The 13,488-nt window shown below is 43.5% G+C and overlaps 2 protein-coding genes across 3 annotated transcripts; one reads left to right on the plus strand and one right to left on the minus strand.

Moving 5' to 3' along the window:
- Positions 1-663: 663 nt before the first annotated feature.
- Positions 664-4,830, minus strand: LOC115128867 (E3 ubiquitin-protein ligase MARCHF5). 2 transcript variants are annotated; one of them, XM_065016531.1, is made up of 8 exons: positions 4,680-4,830; positions 4,177-4,263; positions 3,904-4,106; positions 3,616-3,746; positions 3,244-3,418; positions 2,532-2,600; positions 1,250-1,416; positions 664-1,158 (listed from the first exon to the last, which is right to left on the minus strand). In XM_065016531.1, exons 2-8 carry the CDS (start codon positions 4,203-4,205, stop codon positions 982-984), a joined length of 951 nt encoding a protein of 316 aa, XP_064872603.1. In that variant the 5' UTR covers positions 4,206-4,263; positions 4,680-4,830; the 3' UTR covers positions 664-981. The 2 variants fall into 2 exon arrangements, with proteins under 2 accessions (XP_064872603.1, XP_029514853.1); XM_029658993.2 differs by lacking the exon at positions 2,532-2,600 and having other exon boundaries at positions 4,680-4,827.
- Positions 4,831-5,230: 400 nt separating this feature from the next.
- On the plus strand, positions 5,231-12,883 carry LOC115120972 (beta-centractin-like). The gene is made up of 11 exons (XM_029649967.2): positions 5,231-5,437; positions 7,425-7,489; positions 7,591-7,666; positions 7,787-7,912; positions 8,155-8,279; positions 8,387-8,603; positions 10,002-10,094; positions 10,227-10,401; positions 10,519-10,580; positions 10,727-10,767; positions 10,857-12,883. The coding sequence occupies exons 1-11, from the start codon at positions 5,390-5,392 to the stop codon at positions 10,957-10,959; spliced, it is 1,131 nt and encodes a 376-aa protein (XP_029505827.1). The 5' UTR covers positions 5,231-5,389; the 3' UTR covers positions 10,960-12,883.
- Positions 12,884-13,488: the final 605 nt, after the last annotated feature.

Below are 13,488 nucleotides of genomic sequence, written 5' to 3' on the forward strand. Positions count from 1 at the left end.
GTGTTTAGTCCCAGGGTCCTTAATCTGGTAATGAATGGTGTTGCTGTTGAACAAGTAGAGGAGACTAAATTACTTGGTGTTACCTAAGATTGTGAACTGTCATGGTCAGAATATATAGATTCAATGGTTGTAAAGATGGTGAGAGGTCTATCCGTAATAAACATATGCTCTGCTTTTTTGACACCACACTCCACAAAGCCATTTCTGCAGGCTCTAGTTTTATCTTATTATTAAATGTTTTTTATAAGAAAAGTCAACTTACACACAGCACTGACACACACACACTTACCCCACTAGACATGTCCCCACAGGTCCAGAACAAATTCAAGGAAATGTAGAGTATTATACAGTCATGAGTTCTCCCTTCCATCTTATATAGTGCAGGTGAACAGTAAACCTGGTTTAAAAATAATTATAATAAAGCAACACCTCAGGGCACAACGCCTCTCCCTCATGTGACCTCCTTGTTGTATGTACTGACATGTATGTGGAACTGTTAGAGGCACACATACACTCCATGTTGTTTTTAAATGTATGCAAATTGAAAAGTATTTTGTCTGTCTTTTTTGCTTTATGTTGGACCCCAGTAAGATTAGCTGTCGCCATAGGAGTTGACGAATGGGGATCCTAATCAATCACATCAAACAGAGAGAATGCAGAATGTAACAATCAAATCACTTTATTAGCCAATTCATTCATACAGGCAAATAAAATAGCATGGGCTCTACAGTGTACACACACATACAGTCATGGTTGGGTGGATATCTTACAATGCAAATAGAAGACCTGGGTCGCATTCAGGAGACAAATGGGAGAAAAAAAACTAACAATTGCATTCCTATTGGACAAGTTCTCTTTTTGGAAATGTAATGCACCTCCTAAACACACCCCTTGTCTGAGTAAAATAAAACTACATTGCGATTGGGAACAGAGGATTCTGTTCCCAATCGGGGTTAAGGTTGGGGAGGGGGAGTCTTGCATTCACTCATTTCCACTGTCCTCTGTGTCGTCTCCTCCTCCCTCGATCCGTCCCTCCGTCTCTCCATCCCTCCCTCTCTCGGGGTAGTTGAGGATGTGGCGGTTGGCCTGAATGAGGTACTGCTGCTGTTTGAAATACACCTTCAACACTCCCTTCATCACCACAAATGCTATACCACCCTACAACACAGAAAAGGAGAGCGAGAGACAAACATAAAACAAATGCTACCCCAGCCTTGAGACAAACTGTACAAATACACTTTCCCCTCACCAGAACGGTGCGTTGCAGAGATGAGGGTACCCTGCCGAAGATCAGTCGTCCCACCAGGCTGGCTACAGAGGGGAAGATGAGAGCTCCACACAGAGTACGAGACACTGACAGGTGGTCCCCTCCATTACCCCCATCAGCTGGCACACGGGGCAACGGACGACCTATACCTGGGAGGGAGGGGAAGAGAGGAAGAGTTAAAAATGGTTTTGTTAAATTCATTTCATTTGCAGAATGTACTATATGCTGTAACGTTTACTAAACCTCTAGAGTTAACCATACCTCAGACAGACAGACCCCAGGCAGACAACCTGTCTTCTCACTTTTGTATGTATGTATGTATGTATGTACGTACGTACGTACGTACAGTGGGGCAAAAAAGTATTTAGTCAGCCACCAATTGTGCAAGTTTTCCCACTTAAAAAGATGAGGCCTATAATTTTCATCATAGGTACACTTCAACTATGACAGACAAAATTAGAAGAAAAAAATCCAGAAAATCACATTGTAGGATTTTTAATGAATTTATATGCAAGCAATGGTGGAAAATAAGTATTTGGTCACCTACAAACAAGCAAGATTTCTGGCTCTCACAGGCCTGTAACTTCTTCTTTAAGAGGCTCCTCGGTCCTCCACTCGTTACCTGTATTAATGGCACCTGTTTGAACTTGTTATCAGTATAAAAGACACCTGTCCACAACCTCAAACAGTCACACTCCAAACTCCACTATGGCCAAGACCAAAGAGCTGTCAAAGGACACCAGAAACAAAATTGTAGACCTGCACCAGGCTGGGAAGACTGCTTACCTATCTGCAATAGGTAAGCAGCTTGGTTTGAAGAAATCAACTGTGGGAGCAATTATTAGGAAATGGAAGACATACAAGACCACTGATAATCTCCCTCGATCTAGGGCTCCACGCAAGATCTCACCCCGTAGGGTCAAAATGATCACAAGAACGGTGAGCAAAAATCCCAGAACCACACGGGGGACCTAGTGAATGACCTGCAGAGAGCTGGGACCAAAGTAACAAAGCCTACCATCAGTACCACACTACACCGCCAGGGACTCAAATCCTGCAGTGCCAGACGTGTCCCCCTGCTTAAGCCAGTACATGTCCAGGCCCGTCTGAAGTTTGCTAGAGAGCATTTGGATGATCCAGAAGAAGATTGGGAGAATGTCATATGGTCAGATGAAACCAAAATATAACTTTTTGGTAAAAACTCAACTCGTCGTGTTTGGAAGACAAAGACTGCTGAGTTTCATCCAAAGAACACCATACCTACTGTGAAGCATGGGGGTGGAAACATCATGCTTTGGGGCTGTTTTTCTGCAAAGGGACCAGGACGACTGATCTGTGTAAAGGAAAGAATGAATGGGGCCATGTATCATGAGATTTTGAGTGAAAACCTCCTTCCGTCAGCAAGGGCATTGAAGATGAAACGTGGCTGGGTCTTTCAGCATGACAATGATCCCAAACACACCGCCCGGGCAACGAAGGAATGGCTTCGTAAGAAGCATTTCAAGGTCCTGGAGTGGCCTAGCCAATCTCCAGATCTCAACCCCATAGAAAATCTTTGGAGGGAGTTGAAAGTCTATGTTGCCCAGCAACAGCCCCAAAACATCACTGCTCTAGAGGAGATCTGCATGGAGGAATGGGCCAAAATACCAGCAACAGTGTGTGAAAACCTTGTGAAGACTTACAGAAAACGTTTGACCTCTGTCATTGCCAACAAATGGTATATAACAAAGTATTGAGATAAACTTTTGTTATTGACCAAATACTTATTTTCCACCATAATTTGCAAATAAATTCATTAAAAATCCTACAATGTGATTTTCTGGATTTTTTCTCTCTCATTTTGTCTGTCATAGTTGAAGTGTACCTATGATGACAATTACAGGCCTCTCATCTTTTTCAGTGGGAGAACTTGCACAATTGGTGGCTGACTAAATACTTTTTTGCCCCACTGTATGTATGTATGCATGCATGTATACCTGGCAATAGCAGCTGTAGTTTAGAGGAGTGTCTCTGCCACAGCCTCAGTATGTAGTCCTCCCAGCGGATCATCTTGCCCAGGACAAGCATCACTGGGATGGTAGGTAGACCCATCAGGAGGAACACAGGATCTGCTCTCTCCATCACATCCAAGCCCTTCTTATGGCCCACCACCTGGAGAAAGAGGGAGGGAAAGAGGTGAACTGGGACTCTTGTGTTTTGAGTTGCATTGTTGTTTGCAATGGATTCACTGAACTAGTTACTGAACTAGTGAGTAGTTAGTGTTAGTTATGGGTCAAACGTTAGAGGTCAAGGGTATAACGGGTATGACAGGGTTAAGGTTCAGTGGTCAGAAGTCAAGAGGCATGTACCTGCATGACAGTCACAGCTCCATAGGTGACAGCTGACCAATAGACTGTCCCCACCACCACACCGGCAGCAGTGAATGGACTGGCCCGTGACAGAGCACTGTCCATCTGCTGGAGGAAGTATACCAACGGCCCTGGAGCGTGGGGGGGACAAACATATACAGACAGCCATGAACTAACTGACACACCTGGACATGAAAGCTACAGAATAAAGCTTTCATTGTGGTGTGTAGTGTGTTTGTTCTATATCACACCTTGGGTAAGATGATGCAGTGTGTGTGTGTTAGTTACCCATTTTTGGAAAGACAATGCGGTACTCTGTGCCACACTGAGGGCAGCTGACGGCTCCTCCACTGTTTCCTTTCTGCTTCTCATCGAGCCAACGCTGCAGACAGGCCTGGTGGATCCACTTGGTACAGCCCTTACATCTGCAGGGGCTCACCCACTCTGCCACGCGATCCTCTCTCTCTGTCGCAAAACACACCCAGCAGTGCCTGGGAGACACAGGTTAATGCGTATGCATGCACACGCACGCACACACACACACACACACCACACACTTACTTCTCAGGGGGCTCCTCCACACAGGCCATCTTGTGTCTGTTCAGTTCCTCTAGGTCCCCGTCTCACCATGGGCCAGCCAGGCAAGACCTACACACACATTATTTCACTTTCTCTACATCTGGCTAAAATATAGACAGCTTTTATTTACTAACTGCCTGTATTAGCTTGCTTCTTCTACGTTCACAAACTCACTTCCGGTCAAACTTGTAACTGGCTACAAAGGCCTTGGCTAAATTACATGCCCCAGTGACCACTGCAAACTAATCTTAGCTATAGTTAATGCTGTGATGAATATTTTCTATGTTTTAGTTGGATCAGAAAATTACATGTCCATACAATTTGCCATTCATACGTTTTAATCGCTTTGTGATACTTGCTAACGGGCAAGTGTTAAGAGTAGCCCTACTAGCTACCTCCGGTACGTAACTACCTAGCTAGCTAACTATAGATTAGAAGAATTCATAACTTTAAGTTGTTGTTGAATAATGACAGTGGTTTCTTACCTCGACAATACCTCTATATAAAAATCCAGAAGTAGCTTTACAGTCAGTGTTTTAACTGGTTGGATGACATTAAAAGAGTTTGATTTATACAAAATATTCGAATTGCCTGTCCTACGGACGGACAAAAATACAAAATAGTCCTTCCGGTTACAGACACTTTTTCTTAAAGGCAAATACATGTTTTTTTCTCAAACTTGAACATTTTTGGATGTTGTGGAATTTACAGACAAATAAAACATACATCATTTCTGTTCACTAATAATTGCCCATGATTTCTCAAACATGCACATAATAATGTAATAGACATTATGTTTCCACCCTCTCTGATGCTCATCTATTCATCTTGTAAAGGGGGAAAGTTTATTTAGCTGAAGGTACATTTAATCATAAAGATGGTGATGATGATAATAGTGATTATGATGATGGAAAAGCAAGCCGGCAAAAACAGTGCACAAGCTTACAACCCTAAATCTGGCGTTGACAGCGAGCACGTGGGCTCCAGCTGGCAGTATTGCCATTGGCTGTTGCCACTGTCAGTCTACTCTAGAGACAACCGCATACCTACTGGGTTGGGTTGTGATCAACGCAAGCAGCAGCGACCAGTGGTTTGAGACCAGAGTGACAGGGCGTTATTTACATGATTAAAATATCAAATAGGCAAGATTGTATCAAAGGATTAATAGAATCATATCTTAAACAATTAGTTCGTCATGGAGTCCTATGACATTATAGCTAACCAGCCGGTTGTGATCGATAATGTAAGTATGATGTCACTCATCCACACCCTTGCCTAGCTAACGACTAGCCAGGGAGGTTAGCTAGCTAGCTAGTGTTGTGTTGGAGGTTTTGATCAAAGATTTTTATAACTAAACCAAGATAGGCCACAGCCTGTCGTTTCCAATGGAAACAAAGGCATAGTGGGCTGAACAAGGAAAGAGATGGGCAGAGCCGAGTACGAGCTAGCGAGATCCTATCCGCCTGTTCTAGCATACTGCATATTACCGTCAGGGAATGCCTATTCTGAAGTGCGCGTGTGCAATAACTCAATTCGCCTTTGCACCCCTTCTAAATGCCACCTTTTTTTTTACTTTGGCAAAGGGTTAGTCTACAACATATTCTAGTTTTGGGAAAAGAACTGTATTGAGATCAAATGTTTCATCTATGAGGACATTTGCATAATGTTGGCTTCCTCTCACTACCATATTCGGTAGTGAGTGGAAATGCAGAGCGGATGATTCACATTTATACATACGGTGAAATATCTTATTGTTCTAGCTGTGCTTTGATAGATGACATTACTGAATACATTATTATTCATAAATATATTCCACTTGCGCTTAGCCACCTCTTTCCACGTGCACCTCGTGTAGTAGAATGTCTCTTTTTCAAATATGTATGTTGCTGTGTGTGCTGCATGCAGAATCAGCTAACGTTGTTATTTTTCATCCAAACACTGGGTTGCCTGTATCGTCCTTATCATATATGTTCTGTTCTGGAAGAATAACAATCTAACTAGATTTATATGATACATTTACAGTTAACGTCAGGCACTAGCTGCAACACCAGCTAGATACACAGTTGTGTCGCCGGGAGACAAACCCCACCTTGCGAACGGCTAGCCATCTATGCGAAATGCGTTGGCCGAGAAAGAAGTTAGCTAGCAGCGTTAGTTATCGCCACCTGTCACTGATTATGCGCACCACACTAGAAATAAAAAACTTAATTCCAAAATGAGCTTATTTGCTAGATAATTGGACATGAATGAGTGTACCGGACCTTGCAGGTGATAACTGTTGTGTTGTTGTCAACATAATACTACCTGTGTCATCTGTTGCCCGGTCATGAGCCCAGAGGCCTTTCATGGGCTAATGTTTTACTCAAACCCTTATAGGAAGGAAACACTAGGCATGTTAAAGCCCAGTGATGCTGCCATAACCCAGAAGATAGGGGCTGTAATGTGTGTGATGTCTCAGACAGAGTGGGCTAATGTTTTACTCAAACCCTTATAGGAAGGAAACACTAGGCATGTTAAAGCCCAGTGATGCTGCCATAACCCAGAAGATAGGGGCTGTAATGTGTGTGATGTCTCAGACAGTGGGATAATGTTTTACTCAAACCCTTATAGGAAGGAAACACTAGGCATGTTAAAGCCCAGTGATGCTGCCATAACCCAGAAGATAGGGGCTGTAATGTGTGTGATGTCTCAGACAGAGTGGGCTAATGTTTTACTCAAACCCTTATAGGAAGGAAACACTAGTCATGTTAAAGCCCAGTGATGCTGCCATAACCCAGAAGATAGGGGCTGTAATGTGTGTGATGTCTCGGACAGAGTGGGCTAATGTTTTACTCAAACCCTTATAGGAAGGAAACACTAGTCATGTTAAAGCCCAGTGATGCTGCCATAACCCAGAAGATAGGGGCTGTAATGTGTGTGATGTCTCGGACAGAGTGGGCTAATGTTTTACTCAAACCCTTATAGGAAGGAAACACTAGTCATGTTAAAGCCCAGTGATGCTGCCATAACCCAGAAGATGGGGGCTGTAATGTGTGTGATGTCTCGGACAGAGTGGGATAATGCCTTCCGCTGCTTCAGGCTGTGTCTTATGACTCACACACACACACAAGGAGTGTTAATTGTGGTGGGTTGGGACAGACAACTTAAGTAGACGTAGCTTGATATTAATAACTTTCTCTCCTGTCCTATCTCTCCTACTCTTCCCTCTACCCCCATCTGTCTCTCCCCAGGGTTCAGGTGTTGTCAAAGCTGGCTTTGCTGGAGACCAGATCCCCAAATACTGCTTCCCCAACTAGTAAGACCTCCTTTATTTGTACCTATCCTAAATCAATAAGACACAGCTGTGATTCAGATCGATAACATCTGTGGGGTTGTGTTCTGCTGTGTGTGATCCAGTGTGGGCCGTCCCAAGCACGTGCGCGTGATGGCAGGAGCCCTGGAGGGGGACCTCTTCATTGGACCCAAAGCAGAGGTAGGCTTCATACCATAGCCTTACACACACACACACACACACACACACACACACACACACACACTATGAAGGGGCCAGTTTCAACAAGCCTCTAACCCTTCTCTTATCCCTCCCTCCCAGGAGCACAGAGGGTTGCTGTCAGTAAGGTATCCTATGGAGCATGGTATAGTGAAGGACTGGAACGATATGGAGAGGATCTGGCAGTACGTCTACTCTAAGGAACAGCTGCAGACCTTCTCAGAGGAGGTGCGCTCTCCTCTCATCTCCTCATTCTCCTCCTCCCCTTTTCCTGTCTCTAATCTCCTCAATGTGTGAACCGTTAACCATTGTTGTAAATGTTAGGCTTCTTGATTTATTGAATTGTATAAAAAATTATGGATGTTGTGAGTGTGTGAAAAGTATTTAACAGACAAGGGAGCTAGTATGACTAAGAAAGGGATTTTCAGCCTTCTGGCTCGCATGCTAACTAGATCTGTCTTCCCCTCCAGCACCCTGTCCTGCTGACTGAAGCCCCTCTGAACCCCAGTAAGAACAGGGAGAAGGCGGCTGAGGTGTTCTTTGAGACCTTCAACGTTCCCGCCCTCTTTATCTCCATGCAGGCAGTCCTCAGTCTGTGAGTACGCTACACTGTTTGTGTGTTTGTGTACATACCGTGTGTGTTAGTGTGTGCAGGCACGCTTCTGTGTGTTTGTTATACTCACGCCCCTTTCTCTGGTCCAGCTATGCAACAGGGCGTACCACGGGTGTGGTGTTGGATGCGGGCGACGGGGTGACCCATGCGGTGCCCATCTACGAGGGCTTTGCCATTCCCCACTCCATCATGAGGGTGGACATCGCTGGAAGGGACGTGTCCCGTTACCTCCGGCTGCTGCTACGCAAGGAGGGCTATGACTTCCATACCTCCGCAGAGTTTGAGGTGGTCCGCACCATTAAAGAGGTAAGGGACGGACAGTGTGTGTGCGTGACCTAACTGGAAGAAAATGAAGGGCTCAATAGGAATTGCTGTCAATTAGGGCTGTGCGATATGGCCTAAAAATCACATCTCAATTTGTTTTCAAACTTATGGGTGATTCACAATATATATCTCTATTATAATATATATATATTTTTAAAGTTCTCTCTAAATAAGCATTGTTGTACAATTAAAGGTCAAATGCACTGCATTTCACACAGTCAGCAATAATCTAATGAATTCAGGGCTTGTGAAGTTATGCCTAGGATAAATATAAGCCTTCCACAACCATAAGACACACTAATAATTATTTTATCAAAATAATTCAACCTGCTTTTTAAATTTTTTATCATCGCTGATCCAAGCAGCTTTCAAGTCTGTCTATGAAATTACCCTTTTTTGTTGCAAATGTACCCAGAACCATGCACATCCACTAATAATGACTAACTTCTTATAGCAGGCAGGCTATAGGACATTAACACAGGTCTCATCAACAATCTCTCAAGCCCACGTGCTAGTGATTAGCCAGCTAATTTTATATTTCAAGTTTAAGCCAACTTAGATGTATCTGCTAGCTAACAAGGCAAAACAGTTGAATAGTTGTAAACACACCCTGCTGTCCGTCTCCAACAGTTTGAACAGCATGCTAGTCTGTACACTTTATTCACATGTTGAAATCAAGTGGTCTACCTTATTTCTCAATTCCTTATATAATTGCGTTTTATGCTTATTGCACATTTATAAAACACAGACTAGACCATATAAGTCGTTGGCTAAAATGCTGCGAGTGGTATGTGGTATGTGGTGGTATGTGGTATGTGGCACGACAAACTTAGCCTTCTTTTTCCAGAATCAATGTTTATTGATACTCCTGTTTTAGTAATGTCTGTTCTGTACGCAATGTGAGGAGTTGAGACATACAAAGGGTATCGTCAGAAAGGTTAACTTGTCCTTTATTACAGTTAAATAATGTCTCAATGTGTTTGTGTCCATATGACTGATTCTGTTGACCTCAAATTCAAATAACGATTTGAAACCGCTTATTTTCTTTGGGCTTATTTTGGACCTAAGTTTGTCATCTGCCTTCCCGACTTTGGGACAACGACTCCCATTGTTAGGGGTGAGATGTGCATCTCATCATTACATACAGATCTCTGGTGTAAATGGGGAGGTGCACACAGCACAGAAGGAGCAAAAGAGACGGGACCAAAAATACAACACGAGAACAAGCGGACATAAAACGCTCATAAAGACAAAATGCGATACAGGCATTTGGAATATTGTGGAAAAACATATATTCAAATTAATCTAATTAATTCAATATATTGGACAGCCTTACTGTCAATAGGGATGTCTTGGTAATGTGTGTGTTTCTGTCCTCAGAGAGCCTGCTACCTGTCCCTGAACCCCCAGAAGGATGAGACTCTGGAGACCGAGAAGGCCCAGTACACCCTCCCCGACGGTAGCACGCTGGATGTGAGTCAAACATCACACACACACACACACACACCTTTGTTTTATTTTGAGGGACTACAAACATCAACCTCATCATCACTTCGACACTCAGTTGACCCAAACTCTGACCTTTGACCTCTGCCCCCTGTCCAGATTGGTCCAGCCAGGTTCCGCGCCCCAGAGCTGCTGTTCAGGCCAGACTTGATCGGAGACGAGAGCGAGGGGATCCACGAGGTGCTGGCCTTCGCTATCCAGAAATCTGACATGGACCTCCGACGCACACTCTTCTCCAACATCGTACTGTCTGGAGGATCCACACTGCTCAAAGGTTACACACACACACACACACACACTGACCAACAACAACTAATACTAGTGTGTTGTGAAAGTGGGTGTTTTCTCATGTGGTTGAAGGCTCCTTAGCTAACAGTCTTTTCTGTTGCAGGCTTCGGGGACAGGTTACTAAGCGAAGTGAAGAAGCTCGCTCCCAAAGACGTGAAGATCAAGGTATAGTAACTAATGACCCAACTTTTCACCTCTTCTTGGCCAGAGCTCAGCATGTTGCTATATGAGTCTGTTTTTAGAATGTGTGGGCAGGATGTCTCCTCAGCATGTCCCTGCTGACTTTCTGTCTCTCTGTGTTTCCTGTCCAGATTTCCGCCCCTCAGGAGAGGCTCTACTCCACGTGGATCGGGTAAGAGATCACCACACACAGACTCACTCTCACATCTCTCTATTCCCTAATCCCTCTCTCCTCTCCTCCCTCTATTGTGTTCTGCGTAGTGGCTCCATCCTGGCGTCGTTGGACACCTTTAAGAAAATGTGGGTCAGCAAGAAGGAGTATGAGGAGGACAGAGCACGGGCCATCCACAGGAAGACCTTCTAACACCGCGGCCCTTAAACTGACCTCAACATGACCTATCTGCCCTGTGCTGCCCCAACCTGTCACGACACTACCCTCCAATGCTCCTGTATTTGCTCTGTTGCCCCACATTACTGATTTGCCCCAACATCTGGAACTATCCCACAGCCCCATGTCTGCCCCTCCCCTTAAGGCCTCCCCCATCCTCTGGCAAGGGGACTTTCCATATACACCCTCCCTCAATTCAGCATGCCTTCTGTTACCAGCCATGTGGGAGAGAGCAGGGTGGCCCTTCAGGCAAGCCTGTGGGCCTCTCACCTCCTCCCTCCTCACACACCCAGGGCTGCGTGGGCATTTGTCAATACTGTGGACTGTTCTTTCTGTTCTTAAAGGGGCAATGCTATACTCAACCCTGGAGTATTTATATTACTCTCCTATCTACCCTGCCCTGTACGATACCTTGCAATCATCCAATGACAAAGAAGGTGAATGTTTTTCGATTCTGTAAGAATTCCATTCCAAACCGAAGAGATTGATTTAATTGTTTTGCGTTCTTTAAAAAAATATCTTGGTCGTCACAGCTACAAATCACCATGTTAATGTCAACGGTTGAATTCACCATTGTTTTCTTAAATAGTTTTGTTTCCATTTGTTGAATTAGATTGTGTTGAGGGTCAGGGTTAGGATAGTCTGCTATAGGAATAGGTCATGCTGTAGACGGGTAGAGAATACCACTGTGTTTTACATTGCCTCATCAAATATTCAAGGAATGAATTGGAAAACATTCAAAGAACTTCTCTTTCCACCAACCCTCCCACATGTGTTCTTCAACAACAACTAATGGACATGTTTAGACAACAGCGATGTTTAACCCTTATGATGTGTAAAGTATCTCCATTCAGTTAGCTGTGTTTTTTCTCTTTGTTTGAAAATGACATTAGTGGAACTGGTTTGATAACAAAGGATGGGTGAGATGTTTCCTCCTCACTCTGTACCAAATCCAACTTTAAATAACCATTAGATGACTATTGCTATTTCTAAATGACCGTTTAAGATATGACAGTTAAACTTTGGGATCAGTTGAATGGGACCCTTGAATGCCTTGTAAAGATTAAACAGGACAAAGTGCTGTCCATAAAGCATGTTAGTGTTCTGTACTGCACAGAGACTGATCTGAGAGCTGTCTGCCTGGACAGGATCATCTCTGAGGAGGTCCAAGTTTCCACTAACCATTGATACAATACAGGTTCATATTTAATAATCACCTTTCTGGTTAACCTTCAGATTGATGAAGGCTTATCTGATCCTAGATCTGTGGTTATGGGCAGCTACAACCTGGAGTGATCTCTGATCTCAGTGTTAGTCAAGGGTCAGGGACTAGCTGAATATTGGGTGAAAGGCCACAGAGATCAAACATTGTAATTTGATTTCTCTCCAAAGACTCCATATTTGGCTCCATTTAAAGGATGGTGGAAATCACCTGTTAAATGTTCCCTGTAAGTTCTTTTAAAACACCATAAGTATGGGTTAGAACAATTGAGAGAGAGCAATGTTTAGTTGCTATAGACTGTAGTAGGACCATTCACATAATAAGCATGTAGAAGCACAAGATGGTGGATTATTATCAGTTAGTTTTCTACCCTCTATTCCCCCTCATGTACAACTAGAAGTCTGGGTGTTATTATGGCTAAGCTGATTTCCCTACGTCTCAGTGGGAGTAAAGGGCTTGTGTCCAAAACTGTGTCCGCCTTACTCCTGTGCCCTGGCACCGGAAAGTCCACTTCAGATTCTGGGTGTTTTTTAAAAGGTTCTATACTTAAAAAGCCTTGTGTACAGTGGACCGCTTTTCAAAACGTCAAAAAATAAAATAAATGTACAATACTGTTTATTCAAGTGTTGCTTTTACTTTTCATTTTGTAAATTCAGTATAATAAATAAGTTAATGACAGCTGTTGGAGGTGTCTGGTCTTTAATTAATTCATCTTTATGATAATCATAACCAACAGGATGCTATGAATTGTTTCATACATTGTGACCCACTTCCGTTACACTCTGGTGACTTTGGTCACATATTAAACTAACTTCTAAAGGCTTTATAAGGCATTCATTCAGAAGTACTACACTTTACAATGAAAGTCATACCACATCCAGGAGCATGAGGTAGATATTAGAACACTCAGTGAAAGAACCACTGAACTGGAGAGACAAGTGAACGAAGAGAGGGATGAAGAGAATAACATTTAGTATTTTATTAGGATCCGCATTAGCTGTTGCAAAAGCATTAGCTACTCTTCCTGGGGTCCACACAAAACATGAAACATGACATAATACAGAACATCAATAGACAACAGCTCAAGGACAGAACTACATACATTCAAAAGAGAACTGGAGAGGAAGCTGAAGAGAGAATATGGCAGGAGGGAGGAGATGGAGAGAAAGCTAAAGAGACTGAGAGCGAAGAGAGAGAATGAGAGGAGGGAGAGGGAGGAGAGACACAGACAGGAGATTGAGGAGATGAGAGGAAGCTATGAAGGAGAGGCCAGAGTTGAAGCA

The sequence above is a fragment of the Oncorhynchus nerka genome, unplaced genomic scaffold (genome assembly GCF_034236695.1).
Source record: "Oncorhynchus nerka isolate Pitt River unplaced genomic scaffold, Oner_Uvic_2.0 unplaced_scaffold_30___fragment_2___debris, whole genome shotgun sequence".
Taxonomy (NCBI): Eukaryota; Metazoa; Chordata; class Actinopteri; order Salmoniformes; family Salmonidae; genus Oncorhynchus; species Oncorhynchus nerka.

What these genes read in the sequence shown, in the direction of transcription:
- LOC115128867 (XM_065016531.1), bottom strand. Translation starts at nt 4,205, where the DNA reads ATGGCCTGTGTGGAGGAGCCCCCTGAGAA. An exon ending in GAGCTGTGACTGTCATGCAG is followed by an intron (nt 3,419 to 3,615) that starts GTACATGCCTCT and finishes CTCTTTCTCCAG; the next exon opens with GTGGTGGGCCATAAGAAGGG. An exon ending in TTCCACCCCCATGCTTCACA is followed by an intron (nt 1,417 to 2,531) that starts GTAGGTATGGTG and finishes CCTCCCTCCCAG; the next exon opens with GTATAGGTCGTCCGTTGCCC.
- LOC115120972 (XM_029649967.2), top strand. Translation starts at nt 5,390, where the DNA reads ATGGAGTCCTATGACATTATAGCTAACCAGCCGGTTGTGATCGATAAT. An exon ending in TGGTCCGCACCATTAAAGAG is followed by an intron (nt 8,604 to 10,001) that starts GTAAGGGACGGA and finishes TTCTGTCCTCAG; the next exon opens with AGAGCCTGCTACCTGTCCCT. An exon ending in CCAAAGACGTGAAGATCAAG is followed by an intron (nt 10,581 to 10,726) that starts GTATAGTAACTA and finishes TTTCCTGTCCAG; the next exon opens with ATTTCCGCCCCTCAGGAGAG.